General features: G+C 40.9%; 1 protein-coding gene across 2 annotated transcripts; it reads right to left on the reverse strand.

The window, feature by feature from the left end:
• Nucleotides 1-174: 174 nt before the first annotated feature.
• LOC132789285 (putative uncharacterized protein DDB_G0277255) lies at nucleotides 175-17170 on the reverse strand. 2 transcript variants are annotated; one of them, XM_060797205.1, is made up of 9 exons: nucleotides 17040-17170; nucleotides 16672-16824; nucleotides 10926-11706; nucleotides 9690-9875; nucleotides 8284-9596; nucleotides 8055-8196; nucleotides 4812-5102; nucleotides 387-511; nucleotides 175-315 (listed from the first exon to the last, which is right to left on the reverse strand). In XM_060797205.1, exons 3-9 carry the CDS (start codon nucleotides 11671-11673, stop codon nucleotides 193-195), a joined length of 2928 nt encoding a protein of 975 aa, XP_060653188.1. In that variant the 5' UTR covers nucleotides 11674-11706; nucleotides 16672-16824; nucleotides 17040-17170; the 3' UTR covers nucleotides 175-192. The 2 variants fall into 2 exon arrangements, with proteins under 2 accessions (XP_060653188.1, XP_060653187.1); XM_060797204.1 differs by having other exon boundaries at nucleotides 16672-17162.
• Nucleotides 17171-21798: the final 4628 nt, after the last annotated feature.

Genomic DNA, 21798 nt, shown 5'->3' on the forward strand with positions numbered 1-21798 from the left:
ATATATGTATGTAGTTATATGTATGTGTATATATGTAATCGTATTTGTATATATGTATGTATGTATCTATGCTTGCTATACGCACAACGAGAATCTTTGGATGTTGGAACTACACAGAAATGCGCTATATAGTAGTATGTATGTATGTTATGTATGTATCGCGTTATGAAATTATATTTTTGCTAATTTGTTCTAACAGACGCCCGTCGATCGAACGCCAATAAAATAGCCCGTGGCACACGAATCCTTGCGCATCTCGCACCACGAGTTATACGTGTGATTGTTGTTGCCACAGATTTTGTCCGCCCGAAATTGCTATAAATATTAAGAATGAGTTGCTTGTTTTTACGAGTTGAACAGTTGCTGTTGCTGTTCTTGTTACTCACCGTCCGTTGCTGCTTGCGGGCGCATTTATAGCGACAAGAGACGCAACGTGGCATGTGCGTACGCAGGTCGATGAGGCAAGTATCCTTTGGGCCGCACTTGATGTCCTCACAGGTGACGTGGTCCGCTGCAAAAAAAAATCGAGAAGAAAAAGCAAAACTTCAGTTTACGAGTCATACACATTTAAAACAGTCTTAAGTTTTTGCCTTGTTTTTATTATATTTCGTTGCATTTTATGTCTGGCAATTTCAGGTTTTTGCTTTAATGGCTCCTCGTGCAGATCCTGAACTTTGCCAGCTGTTACGTTAACTAAGAGGAAGCAGCAGCAGCAGGCTGGAAATGTCGCGAAATTCTGTTAATGTCGCGGAAATATATTTCGCTTGCAATCATAGCAGCGAATTATTCACTTATTGGCAGCACATTTGTATGTGCAACATTCTCGATTATTGTCATTATTCAAGAGCGCTTACAGCTGTTTTGGCGTTTTTAAATTGGGTGTTGTCCTTGTTGTTCAGAGTTCGGTTAAGCCGCAAGGCAAGACAAGACACAGCACACAGCAATTTTCAACGCTGCCACATTATTCACACCACAGGCGCACGTTGCATGCAACTGCAACTGCAACTACAGCTACAACAATGTACGAAGAGAGTCCGCCCCTTTCTTGACATGCGCAAGACGGTAGCCAAGTGGCAAGTACCACAAGTGGCCACAGCCAACTCAACGACGCAGTCGCCACGATGAATGTGTGTATGTGTGTGTGCTTGTGTCTGACATATATCATTTACATGATCTTGCGTCGAGGCAACAATGTTGCAGACTGCCTTGAGGGCAATGTTGTGCACAATTGCTTAGCAGTCAACGCGGCAGTTGTAAGCAGAGACGTTGCAGCAGTTGCAGATGCATGCGTCCGCTGCACACAATTCGTAACAGTTAACGTTTATTAATTTCAACTACCAATTATTACTGTAGGCTGCAACGTCCTTTTGCCTTGCCAACCGTTCACGTTGTTGTCGTTGTTGTCGTCGTTGTCGACGTTGTCGCCTGCTCCCATTCTGCGACACACCTCGTCGCTGCACTTGTTGATTGTGATGGATATGTCGGACTTGGCGGCCTGGCTGCCTCAGCTGATAATGCCGTCACAATGCAAGCCAACTGTAATTTGTTATGTCGACGTGGTTTAATCAACTCCACTGGCTGCAGCCGGTTTCCATTCAGTGCCAGAGTTAGAGCAGTAGACGCGTCTGATACGCTGCTGCCGCCGTTGTTGCTGCTGCTGCTGCTGCTGCTGCTGCTGCTAGCGGGAGGGCGGAACTCATTGCAACATTGTGTGGCATGGCTAAAGATTCGTCGTGCTCTTGGGTCACATACAAACACACGTTGGGTTGGCTTGCCTTGCCTTGGCTTGGACTGTCTGGCCATTTTGGTATTGCGTGTTGTTTAAGGTGATTTTAATACGATCGTAAACTTCAGCCAGCCCAGACGCAATGGACGCTGAGCCAGACACGAAAGTGACGTCGTTGTTGGGGACACAACTGTGTGAGTGTGTGTGTGTGTGTGTGTGTATACAGGGGACCAGACCAAGCAGAAGTTGCAATCACAGTACCTGTGTTGCCCTCCTCTGCAGCGCGTCGTCGTCGTCGCGAAAATGGCGTTTTTAATGGCTTGTACGTGTAGTCATATTTCTTGGGGCAACACTCCGTGGCAGCGGTGGCAGAAGAAGATGTGTCTGCTCTTTTTGGGTTCTCGCTTATAGGCTCGATCGGGAGGCAAGCAAATGTTTATGTGAAAGCAGTCACATACACATACACTCTTGTTGGGGGGAAACCATAAACTTACTAACCATAAAGATAAAATACTTAAAAACCAACAACAGCAAAACAAAACAAAAAAAATGCATAAAGACACACGCACTGCAGCCAGAAAGAGAGTTATACACGATTATGTGTATGCATTATTTTATCAGATGAGGACACAGACGCAGATTAAGACACAGACAGAGGAAAGAGCAACTGCAGCAGCCGCAGCAGACTCTAGAACCTGAATCACTAAGAGGAATAGCAGACAGAGCAGCAACGTGCAGGAACTGAACAGAAGCTGGCTAAAAACACAAAAAAAAGAGTATCCTCTTCATGCCAAGATCATCAGCCAACTAAACACACACACGCACTCGCACTGCAGTGCTAAAAGCAAAAGTGAATAATTGTTAATGATCTTAATTTATTTTAATATCCGGCTACCGTGCAAACAGCTCGTGCTAAAGGGGCCAAAGCTACAATCAGCCGAAGGCAATGTTCTTTGGAATTTATTGCACGCACACTAAATAAATACGAATATGTCTGAATACAAGTAGCTTAGCACTCACACTCACACTGTCACTCGCAATCGTAGCTCTAACAGCTAAGAGAACAAATACCAAGAAATAACTATATTTTTGGCATGAGGATATAAGTAACAAATATCAGCATTCAGCATCAATTCTGGTTTAAATTCGATGTTATCTCAGTGTAATTCTGTTAAAATTACATTAAATTAAGAATTAACTTATGCGAAAGTCCCATAAATAAATGAAAATATGTCGAACAGTAATTAAAAGTAAGTATACACACCGAGAGAAAAAAATCTTGAATGATAAGTAGATAACAAATATTGATTTAAGACTTTATCGATCTAACAAATAAACTATCTTGAAATACGATTTTTAGATTGAAAAAATCTTCACTCAAGATTTTTATACTAAATTTTCATTTTTAACTTATCTAAATTTAAGATTGTTTAATCTTGATTAGGATTTTGCCTTCGTAATTAAATTATGAGATTTTTCCATTTTTCTTGACACAAGATTATAATCTTGCAATTCAAGATTGGGTAATCTAATTTTTTTTAGAATTTAGAATAATAATCCATCTTGGTTCTATTTTGACATCATCTTGCTTCATGATTTTATTCAAGATCTTAGAACATTTCTTCTTTTTGTGTAGTTAACATAAAACTGCAATACACTTTTCACTTAACTGCTTATTTTCGTTCTGTAATTTAAGGTGCTTAACTTTAGCGTAATGCTTACTTTAGCCGTCCATTGCAGTTGTCATTGCAACTACTAAATACCGATTGGCAATCAAGCAGTTAGCACTTTAGGAATCGAATGTCTAAATGGTTTAATTGATTAGCCCACGTATTTGCTTACAACAAATGAATTTGGCACATGCTAATCAAAGCAAAAGAGTGAATAGAAAATGGACAAAGCTGCTATTAAGTCAGTATTATGTTTGTAATTGCTGCAGTTCGATGTGGATGTGGATGTGGCTGTGGAGAATTTAAACGAGCAGCTGCGCTTGGTTGTTAAGTAGTTTTCCTTTTTTAGTATTTGTTTTTGTTTTCAGTTACTTTTTAACGTTAATTACAGGCTGTAATTTGCAACAAAACACTGCAATTTGCACGCAATTGCAGCCGGCAGCCGCCTATGACACACTAAACCAGTTTGGTCACTCGTCTGTCTGTCCGTCTCTCTGTCTGTCTGTCTATCTGTGTGTGTGTGTCAGTTTTCCAGATATGTGTAGATATGGCGCGCGAGAATGCAACACCCGCCACGCCTTTAATTGGCTCGTAGACTGACACCAAGGCGGCAACAACGACAGACGACAATGACTGAGATGCAACAACAACAACAACAACAGCGTCAACGGCAACATTTGATTGTGGGCGGTCAGCGGCTGCAGCGTCTGTTTTGCATGTAATTAATTGGAAATCGGAGTTGATCAATCGCATTGTAACCACAAAATTAATAAGCATGAATTATGCCGAGACCCATCGTCGTTGTTGTGGAAGCACACACCACTCAATGTAGACCAATGCTGACAGCGACAACAACAATAACAAGAGCAGCTGCGGCAGCAACTGCAACAACAACAACAGCAACTGGCTAATCAAATTGCTGGCAATCATGGAACCGTATAAGCAAATGTAGCAATTTCAGCCAACAAACACCGAGAGCAACTTAATATGGCTCGGCAGTTGCAGACAGCAAACAGCAGACAACAGTGCGACAGCGACAGCGACAGCGACAGAGACACACAAGCAACACAGCTATGACAACAACTTGTGGTTGCAAAGTTGACTTGAAACTTCAGCCAAGCCAAGTCAATCAAATGCAAAATTGCGGTTTCGCGTTGATTGTTGTTAAATTTGCACGGCCGCTTACGTTACCAACAACCACATGGATAACAGCAGCCACAGCAACACCAACAGCAACATATAGTTGCAATTGCAATAACAAGAGGCAAGCAGCAAACTGCAATTGCTGGCAATAATTTGCCCAAACCACCAGTAAAACGGCATCGAACTGACTTTCAAAAGCTTATCAATCAACAATCATCAAAATACTTGCGAGTAGGAATTCGAATACGATTCCAATACGAAAAATTACATACCTCGACACGGTCCCGGATACGCCACAGCAATTGATCGTCCAATTTTGCAAATCATACGATTTATATCACAAGTGCTCCTGTATGTTTTGCCATCCACCCCGCACACCGCCCGTCGCTGCTGCCGCTGCGACTTCTCCTCATCGCTATCCAGATCGTATGCAGCGCTCTCATCATCAACATCATCATCATCGTCCCAGGGGCAATCAATTTTGCATACTATGCAATGTGGCATCATGTACTGATCCTCCACACAAGTCAGTCCGTTCACACATTGAACGCCATTGCAGCTGGCTGCAAGGATGCGAAAAATTTAATTAAATTATAGTGGTATGTGAAATCAATTTGATTGCAATAATATTATGGCAGAGTGAGTGCACAAACAAGGTCATACTACATGGTAAGAAAATTACTTTTTAACTGCACTATATTAAAAAACGATTTTATGATTATTGATAAAAGTAAATTGATTTCCAAGTAATAGGTTTTTACTTGCTTATGAATGATATTGCGCTTTTTTAAATACAATATATTGTATAATACAATACATACATATATTATATATTGTACAATATATATATTAAAAGAAATACAACTGTTGTGAATTATGTTTAATTTGTTACTTTAGAGTGATTTTGGGAAATAAGTTCTACATATAATATTTTTGTCTGAATATGATATTATCTTAAGCAATCTTTAAATGAAATGTGAGCAACGTAAGTTCAACAATAGCTTTATTGAATGAATTTCATATGAATATGAATCTTAAGTAATTTTTAAAACGTAAGGGAAATATAGAATATATATTATATTAAATAATTTATATATAAGTCTTAAGCTTTTTTTCTCAACAGCACTTGTTAAGTTTGTACGCAGATCGTAGTAATTTTAAATCTAGAATTTTGGCACAGACAATAATAACTATCGTATTTATGATTACTGAGAATTTTATTGCGAGAAAAATGGAAAAATTGGAAAATTGCGCCTACTGCAAAGGAGTCTTAGCTGCTTTGACTGACAATCTGATGTATTTAGACTACTTTTTTATATTTCGAATGTAGTTCTTCAACGATATACCAAATATGGTGTTTAGTATACTTTTTTACATTTGAGATAAAAGTAGTTTTATTTCTTACTTTTTTATTTTATTATTGTTAATGGGTATAATTTTCATTGGTTAACTAAATTGAATACCTCAGAAATTCCTTTTTTAATGACTTCTTAAAATATGTGCCTTTAAATGCTGTCGCAAGCTTTTGCAACTTTCTCTTTAAGTACCAAACGCTTTTCATATTTTTACATGCAAATCTGAGATCATATTCACAAAATTACTATTTCCAATACTATGTAGATGCAAAATCAGTTTGCCCTTGCAATATTGACGCCATGACATGTGTTTTGTGTGATTGTTCTATAAATAAAAACTGTTGCCAATTTCATTGATTAGCGCCCAAAAATGCACGCTTGAACACTTGAATGCACAACCACACATTCGAGTTTGTGTGTGTGTGTATAGATGTTTTTATCCGCACAGCTATAAACTGTCAAATTTATCAGTGCACATGGCCCGTTGAAACGCCTTGGCGCCAATCGTGACACACGCAGCAGCAGCAGCATCAGCAGCAGCAACCAGAAGAGAGCAAAGAAATCGCATTCATTTTTCTGCACAAAATTACGAGCAAGAAAGTCGCATTGAAGGCGTTGCTGTTGCCGTTTGCTAGCAACAGATCTGCATTGCCGCAGCCAATAGCCACAGTCAAGATTGCCGATTGCAGATTGCACATTCCACAGATCTGAAACTGAGGCTGCAGCTAAAGTCGAAGCTGGAGCTGAAGCTGCTGTTTGTCGTCATTGGCACGCGCCAACATTAGATGCTTGGTTGCTTGCTGCCTATGTTGTTGTTTTTGTTGGTGTTGCTGTTGCCTGCCACTGTCGTTGCCGTTTTATGTCTGGCAAGCAGCAACAACAAGCGACAGGCGGTGCGCCGCTTGCGGCTAATCCAACAAGTTCTTTTGGCCGTGCAAACAGTTGGCTCTCCTCATCGTTCTTGTACATTTTTATTGATCATTTGAGCATGTTTGCGAGTGCTTCCTGTATCATTAAATTATTACACAACATTCGCCAGCGGTGAGCGGGGAGTGTGTGCAAAAAAAAAAATTAGCCAAACAGCTCTCGATGGCACGGTCCATTGATCGGGCGAAAAAAACCATTAGGTTGCTATGCGAACAGTGTGTCCAGTTGATCAGTTGATCGGTTGAGCAGTTGATTGCTTGATTTCAGTGCAATGCATTGGCGGCGACAACTTGTTGGCCGTAATTGAAATGTGCAATAATTTGTCATCTAATCTAATTGCGGCGCCGCTGTGTTTTTGGCACGCAAACTCTCAAAGCTATAACTGAGAATACACTGACATATATAACACATGAGTTAAATTCCTAACAAAATAACCTACATCTCCTTTAACGGACTAAAATTTAAGCGGCAAAATGATAAGTTTTACAATAAATAATCATAAATTAGTTTTCATATGAGTTTGAGGTTTGGCCCAAAAAATGTTCTCTATAATGTTCCCTACTAGCTTAATTAGTTAATAAATCTTTAATCTAAATAAGTAAGAAACGTACAGCCAAATGTGCTCGACTGTGAAATACCAGCTACACATTTACATTAAAAAGGTTGATGCAAGGTACTTACAACAATAACTACAATATTTACGTTTCCTGAAAATTTTATAAGTTACGGAAGAAATATTTTTGTATAGAAATAAATGCCTTCTGCAAAAGGATCTTCATTGCCTTGGCTGTCAGTGTGGTATATTTTGCACATCTTAGTATATTTTGTACTGGTTTTTATTAATTTGGTATATTTTTACAATATGGTGTTTAAAAAATGGGAAGCGGGTATCTCACAGTCGAGCATACTGGATACTAGCTTTCTTACATGTTTTTATTAGGTTTTTGTGGAACCTTTAAGCAAAATAAATTTGGTGCAAAAAGAATTTTTCTTTACAAATGTTGGATATGGAAAAGTTAGTAAGATTTGGTAATTAATGTAGATAAAAATTTTGTATTTCTTTACATTTTGTAGCTGTCGCTATTAAATGCACTGTGGCAGCTAAGTGTAAATGAGGTAAAGCGCACTAAAGGCGTAGCTAAAGTTGCACACAAAATTGTTTCTCAGACTTAGACTCACATTCATACTTATTGTACTTAATATACTGATAGCGATTGCGATTGCGATACTCACTCTTGCAGTGGCCGCGATAGGCGACCTCAAGTTGGGCGTTGTTGGTGCGGCAGGCACGTTTGCGCAGCTGGCATTCAGTGTTGTAGGTGCGACCATCATTGCCACAAACCGGATTTGTGTGGTGTTGTTGCTGCTGCTGTTGCTGTTGGTGAGAATAAGAAGTGGCAGAATGAGGCAATGTGTGTTGCTGCTGCTGCCCTAAAGAGTATGCAATGCTTTGCTCACTTACCACCATTGGCGCAGCCTCATAAATTCCAGCCAGAAATGTTAAATCATCGGTATTAGCCAAGTGGCTGTTGCTGCTGCTGCTGCTGCCGCTGCTCGTGCCCGATGACGCAGCCGTTTCACTTCCGTGTTCAGCCAGATACAGACGACGACGTGCGCCAGTCCCAGACCCAGACCCAGTCCCAGACTCAGACCCAGACCCAGACATTGTGGTATTCGCTGTCAGCAATATGCCTTCTGCTGCTGTTGCTGTTGCTGCTGTGTGCGGCTTATCCTTGTGGTTGTGCTTATGCTTATGCCTGCGCTGCTGCGATCCATTGTCGTATTGTTGTTCGTGATTTGGAGCAAGCTGCTGCTGCTGCTGCTGCTGCTGATGTTGGTGTCTGACTCGAGCTGGAGCATTGTCTTTCTGCTGCAGTTGCTGCTGCTGCTGTCTGTTAATGTCGTTGGCGGGTTCATTAGCATTTGCCAACTTGTGTCTAGACTGAGCTGTCTGCGCAGGCGTCGTGGACGACGAGTCATTGGCTCCTGTCGCCGTCGCCGTCACCTTCAACGCTGTTGTTGTTGTTGTCGACGTTAGCGTCGTCATTGATCTTGTTAAGTGTTTGCCATTGTTGTTACTGCTGCTGCTGCTGCTGCTGCTGTTGTTGTTGTTGTTGCTGCTGTTATTTTTTCTATGTCTGCGACGATCGTAGCCCCGTATCGGCGCCAATCTCTCCATCTCCAACTCTTTCTCCCATTCCGTCTCCCTCTCCGCTTTTATCTGCATCTGCACTCTGCCGCCGTTGCCGTTGCCGTTGCCCTCCATATGCAATCGTCTGGTTGTCGGCTGCTCTTGCAAATTGCTGTTGCTGCTGCTGTCTATAATCAAAAGTCTTCTGTGTTTCGTTTCGCCCAGCATCCCCCTTCGACGACTGGTTCGCTTTGGCATTGGCATTGGCTTCTCTTGCAGTTGATTTCTTTGGTTATCAGTACCGTTGCTGTTGTTGTTGTTGCTGCTGTTGTTGCTGCTGCTTTCGCCTTGACGTTTGGCGCCATCTAAACCTAAATTGGCATTTGTAATTTCACTAATTAGACTACGTGAGCCACGCGGCGGCATTGCGGACAACAACTGCGCTGATGATTTCGGTGGTTGCCACGACTGTTGCTCGGCAACATTGTGATGTTGTTGCTGCTGCAGCTGTTGCTGCTGCTGCTGTTGCAGCTGATGCTTGCGCCGCAGTGTTGCACCACATTCAGGTGCACACACACATTTGGGCCTTCCTTTGCGTTTCACGCACTTTTTGTTTGGCCCACATTTAAAGCCCTTGCAACTCTCTTTAAATATGACAAATTCAAAACAGAATACAAAGATTTAAAATCTACTTCTGGAATATATGGGCAACCTTAAATAAATTCGATTAAACTTACCTATGCATGGCGCACACTCAACGCCACCTCCAATGGCTGTGGCAAAGAAATACTCCACACTGCTCAGCTCGCGATCCGTGTAGGAGAATGTCTGGCTGACGCCGCAGCAATCAGACTTTGTGATGTTGGTGGAAAAGATTTTATTGCATTTCCCGCTGCCAAGATGCGTTTGCCAACAGGTGCCAGCTTTGGCAAAAGAAATACAATAATACAATTAAGTCATTTGGCAAATATGATTAGAGTATGTGACAAGAAATAAAGCTACAGTTGAGAGTTTAATCAGATGAGAAATTATATCTATGATTGTAATGAATGAGAATGCGAAAAGAAATAATAGTATAGATGCATTGCAACTCTTTTTTTACAATGAATTCTTTAATTCAATGAATTTATTAATTTATCCAATTTGTATATATGAATCTACAATGAACAATCAGTAGGATATGAACACGTGCATAAAGTATTTGGGCTGCCAGCAAATTTTATGGCTGCTGTCCCAAAAGTAAGTCGATCGTCTATAAAGTTTGCCAAAATATGAATACACTCTTATAATGACAACATCCGCTAAACACACAAACACAATTTCAGAAACATGTACTTCTAATATTAATAATGAATTGTTGAAAGACTCAAGATGAAACTATTAACAAAATTGTGTTGACAACTATTTCCTGTACAGAAAGATGAATGGGGACTAGGATAAGAGGCAAAGCGTTATTAAAAGCATATTTAATATAATATTTATTTCTTTATTTTTAAGCTTTTATAGTATTCTTTTTCGCTCCACTAAAAAGAATTCGTTTCAAATTAATTTTTGGCAAATGGGATAAACAAATATGTTGTGAATGCTGTGAAAAATTGCGTCATTTTGGGATAAAATGTGTCACATTTTTTAGGCAAATATTCGCGGAACAAAAAAAAAAAGAATAGACAAACAAACGAGGCGAGTAAGCGAAAAATATGAGTACTTAAAACGATCGAGCCGGCAATGAGTGTGAGTGTGTGTGAGTGTGAGTGAGTGTGAATGTGAGTGTGAGTGTGAGTACTCGTAAATTGGCAAGCTGGCGCCACTTTAATATGATTCGAGTAGGTTTTACGACCACTGGAGGCGATTATTTTAATTTTTTGAATGAAGACGGTCTGGGAGTGAGTAAAGCAAAGAATGAAATGAAATGGAATGTATCTGAGTGAGCTTGTATCTAGTATCTGGCCTGATGCTCATTGACAGTTACTTACCCGATGTGAGACGCATGCTCAGCAGCAATGCAATTAACAAAGTCATCAATGGCAGTCTAGACTTGGCCGCCGACAACATCACGACTCTAGTTGTTGTTGTCGCTGATGATGTTGCTGCTGTTGTAGTTGCTGCTGTTGCTGTTGTAGTTGCTACTGCTGCTGTTGTCGTCAGGCTGTTGCTGCTCTTTTGTAGACTAGAACTAGATAAATGTTGCTGCTGTCGTTGCTGTTGTTGCTGCTGTTGTTCACGTGCCGTTGACACCTCGTCATTAGCGTCATCCTCAGCGTGCGTAGTGCGTGTATGTGAGTGTGAATGTGAGTGCGAGTGCGATTGTGGAAATGCTACCAGTTGTAGATGTCTCACTGCGGTCGCATTGACGTCATGGTCATGGCCAAACACATACGCATACGCATTCTCATGATCATCGGCATTGGCAATAATGCGGCCAGCATAGCGCAGGCAGCAATTGGCTGCTGCTTGCAAAACCTTCCATATGATTACTATAAATAAACTTAGAATTGTGCTACATTTGCGAGCAATGGTTGTTGTTGTTGTTGTTACTGTTGCTGTTGCTGCTGCTGACGTCTTCGAATCCGTCTTTGACAATGTTGCCGCTAATTGGTTTGGTGTACGAGCTACGCAACAGGCAGGAAGTGCGCGCATTGTCAGAATGTTTCTGCGCTTATATTTGTAATTTGATTTTAGAAATGTCAAATTGTTCTGACTGTTTGTTTGATGCTGCAGCATGACAAGGCAAACGACAACGGTTGACGACGATTGCTGCAGAGCAAAAGAGAAAGAGAGAAAGAATTAAAAAACAATGCATACGTAAGAAATTTCAATTAAATAATCCACAACACACAAGTATTTTAGAAGCAATGTTAGGAGGGAGTCGACTGTAGATCGAGAAGAGAAGAAGAGCTGCAACAAGCACTTGAATGAAGCACATGCTTCAAGCAGCATGATGCAACTCCAGCAACAGCAACAACAACAATAACAACCATTGCAACAGTCAAGACAGTCAAGCACAAAGAATTTGTTGTACAAAAAATACAGCAAAGAAGCAACAATTAAGTCTGAAACGTTGAGTTGACATTGAGCAGGCGGTTTTCAAAATGCGACTACTAAAAATAAAGAACCTGTTGCTCTTGCCGTTTGCTGTTGCTGTTGCTGTTGCTCTGCCTCTGACTCTGAATGTGGCTGTGGCTGTCGTCGTCGTCTCCGCTGTCATCGTTGTTGTCTGCAATGTGCCCCAGCTACGTCGCAGACAAGCCGACAGACAGACGGACAGACAGACAGACAGACGGACAGACAGACAGACAGACATCAGAGGCAGGTTCGCGAGCTTTGGTAGGTTTGGCGCATAATGCAATCGCGTTTGTCTCCAGCTGCCTCCGCTTGCGTCTCCTTCTTCATCTCCACAACCATCGCTGCCTCTTCAGCAGTATATGTGTGTGTGTGTCTGTGACTTGCATTTTGTTTGTCGCGCTAGTTTGGCATTTGTTTTATTTTGGCTGCTCCCGTCATCGTCACGACATTAAGGACGTGCTCAAGCCAACATATGCAGACAGCCAGAGCAGAGCTCGATAGACAGATAGACAGACTGACAGACAGACGGAGAGACAGAGAGACGGAGCGACAGGAGGACAGACGAAGGCAGCGACATGCAACAATTGCAGCGAAACGAAACGTGACTGGAGTGTGACTTGTGCAAGCGGCTGTTAGTTAACTAAAGCATCCTAATTTGGCCAACTTGTTAACGTCCTTGAGGCCAAGCAACAACCACAACGAGTATTGTCAATGCCTTTTCATCCACCTGAATGAGAGACCGAGAGAGGCAGAGAGAAAGAGAGAGAGAGAGAGAGAACTCAAAGCTAAGAGCAGCTGCCTCGAGGCAGCTACCTATCAGAAATTAGCCCCATCAACAGCAGAGAAATGAACTCAAGAAATGCTGTTCGCTCTGCGTGTGTGTGTGTTTGTGTGTGTGTGTGTGTGTGTGTGCCTTGCCAGACATTGCACATTTCCTTGTAAACAATTAATGACCTACTGCGTCATGGTTCATGTTCATGACCAGAACACGCGTGCAGCCAACAGCCAGCAACCAGCAGTCAGCAGTTAACTGTCGGCAATGGGCAATCGTCACTTGGCATTCGGATATCGGCAGTCAGCAGGCGGGCAAAAGAGGTTCCAAAAAATGGAAAATTATTGCGTTAACATGCATTGCGACATTTTATATGATGGCTGCTTGGTCGTTTGTTCATTTTGGTTGTCGATCGCAGTCGCTGTGGCTGTGGCTGTGGCTGTCGCTTGACTTGGCCGTTTCCAGGTTAACCTGGGCAGCCAGACGCTGTCTGCACTTACAACCACACACACACATACACATAGAGAGTGCAGTCTGTGCACTCTCTAGACTGAAGCTGTTGCTGTTGCTGTTGCTGTGGCTGTTGCTGCACTTGCATTGGAGCTGCATTCCTGTCGTGCCTCGTGCAAAAGCGCTTTGGCTATTTTTAGACCCGACGCAGTCAGTGGGTTTGATAATTCTCGTCGTCGTTGTTGTTGTTGTTATTGTTGTAATAGTAGCTGTTTTCCACGTTTTTCCTTTTTCCGTTTTTAGTTTAGTTCGAAGCTTGAGTCTGAGTTTTGGTTTCGTTGCGGCTTGTCTGTTGTTATTGATTTAGTTTTTCCATGTCATATGGTGCCGTCTGGAGATGAAGGCTCTCTGCCACGCTGCCACTTGGCGCATAAATTTCGAGTGTTTACTGTACTCCAGGTTTATTTTTTTTTCGTTGCTGTTGTTGTGGTTGTTGTTGTGCTGCTCAAATGCTTGAAATTCCACTGAGTTTACAAAGCACCACACATAACAACAACAACAACAGCAACCTCGATGGCAGCAGCAGCAAACTGCAGCAAAAATTAGGTTTGAAGGAGCACAGCAAACGACAAGAGCAGCAGCAAAAATTCAAGGAACAACAACAGCAGCAACAACAGCATCAGCAACAACAACACAACAACAAGAACCGCATAAAATGCATTCACCTCAGCAGCAGGCAAAGCTTAGCAACTGCATTGCCAAACCCCAATAACAACACACTCACACTCATATACAAGCGCATACAATGCACACACACACATGCACACTATATATATTCTTATATAGCCAGCCTTTTTCTTGATGCAGTTTGACCGTTGGCCGACGTCGCTTTAAAGACCTGTTTTCATGTTTTTTGGGCATTTATTCTGGATTTTCGCAAACCAAAAAAAAAAAATCAAAAATTTTTTTTCTACTTTGTTGTTAGTATTGAATTGCATCCTCTGGTATCTGTTGCTGCTGCTGTTGTTGTTGTTGTTAGTGTGGTGGCTGTTGTTGTTGCAGCTGCTGCTGCACTTCAGCAACAAGTGCATCCTACCAACTGCACTCAACAAAAAAAAAAAAAAAACAAAATGCAGCAGCTCTGGCCAAAGTTAAACAACCTTCAAATATGGTGCTAAATTTCATTAAGTATCACAATTCAGTTGCAGTTGCCGTGTTGCAGTTGCCAGCAGCAACCGCGCGTCGCATAACATAAATTGCGATTTAAAATATTTGAATGATTCACCTAATCCCAATACTATTTGGGTCCATCTTGCCGCTGTGCTTCCTGCTTCTGGTTGTGGCAGCAACACACACAAAGTTGCCGCGATTGCGCAATAAACGACGACGCAAAACGCTGCACAGACACAGACACAGACCCCGCCAACAACATCGCCGTCGACCTGAGTTATTTTTAGCGCACTTCGCAGTTTTGCTGCTGACTTCGATTGAGACTGAGACTGAGTCTGAGACGGAGACGGAGACTGAGACTGAGTCGCAGTCTGGGTCTGGGTCGCGGTCTGGGATTCGGTTTTTGGGGTCTGTGACTCTGCGATTGCGACTGTCTGCGTTGTGTTGTTGATCAGCAAAAGGTTTTTAATCCGAAAAAAGGGTCAACGCAACGTTAACGTTACGTTTTCAGTTTCAGTTTCATAAATAACAAAATGAAATCGTTTCGGACAACACACGCGAGCTTCTTAGGAAATGTTTTCCTTTATTTTTGTTGCCTTGGTGGTCATGCGTTTACTTTTGGTTAAGGAATAACAGGAAATTCCTTTCAGCAAACTCATCAAGCTAAAGTAAACGGCGTGTCAAATGGCAACTTTCGTCGTTTTTGTCGGCTCGAAGGAGATTAATGACATTTGGATAATGTTGCCCAGTACTCAAAGTCCCGCAGCCTCGACCTCGTCTCCTATCTGTCAACTGAAATCCGCCCACTTACGCATACACATTTGCATTTGCCAGCAACCACAGCAGCAGTAGCAACAGCAACAGCAACAACTGTCGCAGCAGCGTCGTCGTCGTCGTTTGTTACGCAAGCAGTAAATTTTCAATAAATATACATAAACCAAACCAAACAAAACAAATCAAATCGACGACCGCAGAGCCACACGACGACGACGACGACGACGACGACGACGGTCAACCGACAAACGACGACAGCAGCCAAAGTGACGTCGACGACGACGACGACGACGTCGCTGCTGGCCAATGCCGGCTCATATTGTGCATATATATATGCATGTGTGTGTGTGTGTGTGTGCGTTTGTTTGTATGCGCATCAGGCGAGCCTCCCACAGCAGCCAGAGCTAAATACGTATACGTAGCTCTTGTTGTTGCTGCTGTGGTTGTTGTTACTATTTTTGTTGCTGTTGTTGCAGCTGCTATCATGTGAGTCTGGAACTGTGTGATCCATTCGGCCAACTGTTTGTTTTCTTTGCGCTCGAACGTCACGCGTTCGTTTGCATTGCACATACGCAGTGTTGCCCGAAAACCGACACTCCAAAGTGCTGGGCACACATTTGTTGTTCTTCTCTCGTTGTTGTTGTTGTTGTTGTTGCTGTTAGAACGCTGTGATCTAATGCACATAGACGTCAATGACAACAACGCCTCATTAACGCCAACAGCAGCCAGCCAGAGCCACACTCACAGCCACAACAACAGCAACCACAGCCGCAACAACAACAAACTGAAGTAAACAGGAAATCTGCAGGATTTGCAATTGCTTTGAAAGTTTAGAAAAGCGCGCGCTTTTTTCTTCGATTTCGATGTTCGAGACTCGCTTCTCTTTTCTTTTTTTTTGTATTATTTTGTCACTCTACTATTGATGTTGTTATTTGCTCGCTTAGTTGCGTGAAATTGTTGTTTACTTCAAGTGTTGTCTCTTTAGAACAGTTGTTGTTGCTGTAGTTGCTGCTGTTGTTGTTCTGTCTGCATCGAACGGCGAACAGCGAACTGAGTAAAGGAAATAAACCATCTCGTCGACGCAGCAGAAGGAAAATAAATATCGTCGCACTTGTAATTGGATCTGTTATTGAGTCTTTCGATAATTTTGTTGACAACTATGCAAGAATTTTGTTATTGTCTGAGACTTGCAATTCTACGTGGAAACACACTCTCTTTCATATTTGTTGTTATCTTTCTTTTATTTTGCATTATTATAGCATTTAAATGGGAAATGAAAATGCATTTAATTGTGCCATTTAGCTGAAAAGTGCAACGGATGTCTCAGCTGCTAAACAAACAACTCAAGCTGTCAGACACTTTTCTAAGGCATCGTAAACATTCAGTTAATGTTCTAGCAAACAAGCAATAAATAAAAGCCATTATCTGACTGTTGTTTGCAAATTAATTATTTACGTTTTCACGGCTAAGTACAATATAAAATGCCTTACCTTTTTCCGCTGTAATTGTTGTCAAGTAATTTAGCGAAATTTCTATAATTTTGTAATTAAAAAATTCACAAAGAAATTCGCAATGAAATTCGCATTCGGTAATTATTTGTTTATTCAGTGTTTGAAAACAGTCATTTCAATATTGACTTACACCTTTTGATTTGAATTGCAATTAAATAAATTAAAAAGCAATAACTTAAGTAAACTGCATAGCTTGACAATAAATTATGCGATTTATGCCTAACGTTAAGATTTCACATCGACCAAACGAAGCACAAGTTAAAAATAATATCGAAATGAAATTGCAAGAAAATTGATTGAATGGTGATAAACAAATTTAGCGTTTTGTATTTGCACACGATATTTACACTTCTGGCGAACTTAACGCAACGCAACACACACGAGACACTTTGTAGAATTTAAACAGTTTGAACACTTTCAATTTGTTTTCTGTCCGCCTTGGGCAAGTGAAAAACGTGCGCCCCAACTGATGGTCGAAAGCCGACTGAAATTTGAAAACCAAAGTTCTCGTTTAGGTAGGAAAAGAGCCAGCATGAGTGAGGGTCGGTCGGGAGAGTGAGTGAGCGAGGGAGAGAGAGAGAGAGAGTGTGTGTGCGAAAGAGAAGCAGAGTGACAGAGAGAGATGGCGGCAGCAGAGAGAACGTTGTTGATGGCTGTTGTTAATGTTTTGGTATTTAAGAATTGGCCAACACTTTGGCAAGCCATTGTTACTTGTTGCTTCGCCAGGACTTATTTAAATATATTATTGAATTTGAAAATTGATAAAGAGAATTGCCAAAGAGACGGAGAGAGAGAGAGAGATATAGAGAGAGAGAGAGAGAGCGTGTATGAAACCTGCTGCAGTTGCAGTTGCTGCCTTTGCTTGCAACTTGGCGTGGAACAGCTGATGTTGCCCATGATTTTCAATTCTTATATTTTGCATTTTTCCATTGATGTTTTGTACTCGCACACACACAATCGACGTTGTATTCTCATTCATATGTGTGTGCGCATTTCCGGCTGCATTGCAGCGTGTTGCCAATTGCCAATTGCCAGTTACCAGTTGCAGCGTGCCTCATTAAATGCCGCATATGCCATGCTGTGGCCATATACTAAACATAAACATAAACATAAAAATATCTCCTGGCCTTAACTATCTATTGTTTGCGAGCAGCGTGCAGCGTGCAACAAGCGAGTGGCAAGCTAACTGCCAACTGCCAACTGGCATCTGGTAGCCAAGAAAAGGCAATTTCTTTATGGCACTAACAGCGTCATAATTTTGATCTAATTGTCAGATATTTGCAACAAAAAACAAACTGCACATCGTGCACTCTGTGCTGCAAGTAACTTTCTGCTAGCTTCCGTGGCAAGAAATTAAGAAATTTTGATGAGCCCTCTCTTCCCCTTCTCGCTTACTTGGCGCCTCTCTCTCTCTCCCCCTCTCTCGCTCACGCTTTTAGCCACGTCGCGCCGTCGTTAAGCGTTTTATTGGGCAATGGCGTGCCGGGTGGGCATTAAGGCCAACTTTGCAAATGCAACGCGCTTCTTCTCGCGCTTTACTTTTCCCTTCACCTGGCCATCATTAATGACATGGACATCAACAATGTACCACCGAAACAAATGCTCCTCAGAGCTAGTTTAATTGTGTTTTGGGACCACAATGAAATTCATTCAATTTGATATTTGATTTTTGCATGAATGTTGCCTTGCATCATTAAAATCGACAGAAAAATTTGCATTTTCATGGCCGTCTTCATATTTATTTATACTCAAATGGCAAATGGCAATTTCTAATTTATGAGTCAAATTCCCATGCATCACATAATTGAAAATACTGCTGCTGCTGCTTCTTCTGTTTTGTTTTGATTTCCGGCCGTCGAAATAAATCAAAATGCAGCGTGCGACGCAATCGAAAAACATCAAAGTGCAATAATATTTATTCTATATAGTCTGACATTTGAACTGGAAACAGGAAATGAATCTGTTTCAAACTAAAAATATTTCATTTTTGTTAAAAAGATCATCCAACTACTGGATTACTTTGGGTCATACGCTGCGTATACGTGATGGCAAATGCAATTTGAGTGCACTTTCAAGAGGTGCGCTTGTATCGTATATCAAATGAAATGGATGACCAAACAAGCCAGCTTATGGGCAAACATCAAAGTGCCACACATGGATCACAATGTTGTTGACATTTGAAGGACCTGCAACTGTCGCAGCTCAAAGTTTAAAGTTGTGCTGCATTTATCAAATTTGAGCACACGTTTCTCACGCTAATTAGTGCACTGCACTTGCAACGTTGCAACAGCAAAGAGGATCGGGAGGGGGAGACCAAGGGGCAGCTTAAGTGGCGGCAATTTGCGGTGCCTCAAGGATATTCGATGACAAAAAGAAATTGTTTTGCGTTAAGCTGTCTGCCAGTTGTCTCGTCTAGACTGATTTCTATGTAACAGTCCATGCATATGCACATGTGTGTGTATGTGTGTGTGTGTGTGTTTGCGTGTGTCTTAGTCCGCTTAGGCTTGTTCTGCTGTCGGCAATTTACATCAAAGCGAAATCCATTGCAATTGGCTAGACAGCGTCATTATAATCCTTGTTAGTCAATTTGAAGTTCGACCATCAATGTGTTTGTGTGCAACACACACACACACAGCAACACATATGGTTAGTCGGCTTATGTGTGTGCTGCAGCATAGTTGATGTGTTGACATTTAGTTCAAATAATGCATAAATTAATAGATAGCCGCAACACACACAGGTAATTCTGCGGTCTTCGCATGAAAAGACAAGAATAATATGCCATGATTAGCAACTATGTTGCAACGATTTCTGCATGTAAATGTAATAAAATTAATTTGTCATAAATAAGACTTTAAGTGTGCTACACTTTATTTGTGTGTTTCTTACCGATTTACTTAATTCGAATTTAACGTATTTTTGCCCAAGGGCTGCAGAGCAGGCTAATATATGCACAGCCTAAAAGTAGGCAACATAAATTGCTTGAGACACATACGCACTGCTTACTTGCGCACTGCCTGCTGCACTGCTTAGCACAAGCGCAATCAATGGTTCGTGGCTGCGCTAAGTTTGCGTAGTTGGCAAAGCGTACACCTACTAATAAATTTAAAACAAGGCAAATCAAATAAATAATAAATGCACAACTTGATGGCGACTTTTTTAATAATACACATTATGCTAAATACTTGTGCATGACTAATGCCATAAAATGTGTGTGCTCTTAATATTCTATGGAGCGCATTACTTTTCAATAAAACTGATAATTAATTATTTATGCAGATCTCTCTGTGTTTTATTTTTTTTATTCTGAAACGAAGAACGACGAAATGCAACTAAAGTTATTTACGCTTCGTTGCACTCCCCATTCCCCCCTTTCCTCACGCACTCTAAACCCGTTTATCGCAGCATTTGTGTGATGTGAATTTTAATTATAACAAACGACAGAATTTGTGTGTCTGTTTGTGTGTGTGTGTGTGACGTTTAACAGATAGATTGATTATTAAGTATTTTATGAGGATAACGTGCCAAACTCTATGGACGGCTGCCAATGCACCCGCTAGAGATCAGCAATAAAATGCGAGTAGAACATGATGAGTACAAGTACGAACGAGTATGAGTACACTCATGAGTATACTCATTGAGTCATAAAAGCGAGTCGCTACATGCAGCAATAAAATTAGTTTGATAGAAATAGTAAACGTGATATGAACATGGCCCTGAGTTACATATTGTATTATGCGGGCATTGTCTTGGTTTTTTTTTTTCTTTCTATTTTGTTTTTTGCATACTTATCTTCAATTACAGCGACAATTCTGCACGATTGAATGGCTGTCTCAAAAGACACACTTAATTGTGTTGCTGAAATGGAAATCGTTCGATTTGAGGCAGCGAAAGTGCGATTGCAAAGTGCTTTAAATGATTTCGGTATTATGATATACTACGAGTATTTCATTTGAAATGTGACATTAAGTAGGCGTCTCGCCTTGAGCGAAAACCATTTCGGACCAGCATTAAAGCTGAACATTAGCATCTCAACCACGCACCTGCATGCCACACACCGCACACAACTACTTGCTACACTTTCGGTTTCAATTAGTGCAACGACAGCAACAACAAAAACACAACAACAACAACTGCAATTTTTTGCTGCCTTTTGTTTCCGGTTTTCATTTTTATGGACCTGCCACAAACGGCGCCTGCTAGCTCTTTAAAGGGGTTCGTCGGGGCTCGGATTTTATGGCAAGGCAAGGGTTAGACATTGTCTGACACTGTGATTGGCATGCCTTTCAGTTTGCCCAAAAACAACTACTGCATTACTTTATTTACGAACTGCAAACACAATATTTTGACGGACACGGCGAAAAGGTGACTCAATTAACGGGTATGCAGCACTTTTGGCAGTTGTTCATTATTTGCAATATTTCATTATATTAATATTCGATATATAAAGGCACATCAACTTTTCTCAATGAAATCATAAATAAAAAATTAATGAAACAAAAAGCGTTCGAGAGTTTTGCAGCATGACGAAGTTGAAATACACTTTGAGATTTTATTTTAATTACTTTCATAATAAATATTTAATTTTTTAAATAATAAAACGTTTAGAAGCAGTGTTATACTTTAGCTGAGTTTTAGAAACACTATCACAAAAATAACTTGTACACTTCATAGAAATATCTTTAGCTACATAAATGATAAACTAATTCAACGTTTTTCAATGCTTTTATGTTATATAGAACATTCATAAAAGTAGCTTGAATTCAGTAAAATGCATTAGCTTAGAGCCTCAACTGCAGCCAGACAAACGGATACGGCTACATAGAATGAAAAAACGTGTTAAAATCAAAATATAATCTTGATTTCAAGACTATATGATGTTAAAATTGAACCAAGTGGGTTATTGCAGATGAAAATTCTACAAGAATTCTATATCTAGAATTGAATTCAATTATAATCTTGTTTGAAGATCGAAAATATCTTTAAAGTGAACAAAGAAGGCGAAATCTTAAGTCAAGTGTTCAAAAATTCAGATTATTTTAAAATCGCAAAAATGTTAAATCAAGATTTGCTATCTACTTTTCAATCTATATTTTTCCCTCAGTG

Source organism: Drosophila nasuta, chromosome 3 (assembly GCF_023558535.2).
Source record: "Drosophila nasuta strain 15112-1781.00 chromosome 3, ASM2355853v1, whole genome shotgun sequence".
Classification (NCBI taxonomy): Eukaryota; Metazoa; Arthropoda; class Insecta; order Diptera; family Drosophilidae; genus Drosophila; species Drosophila nasuta.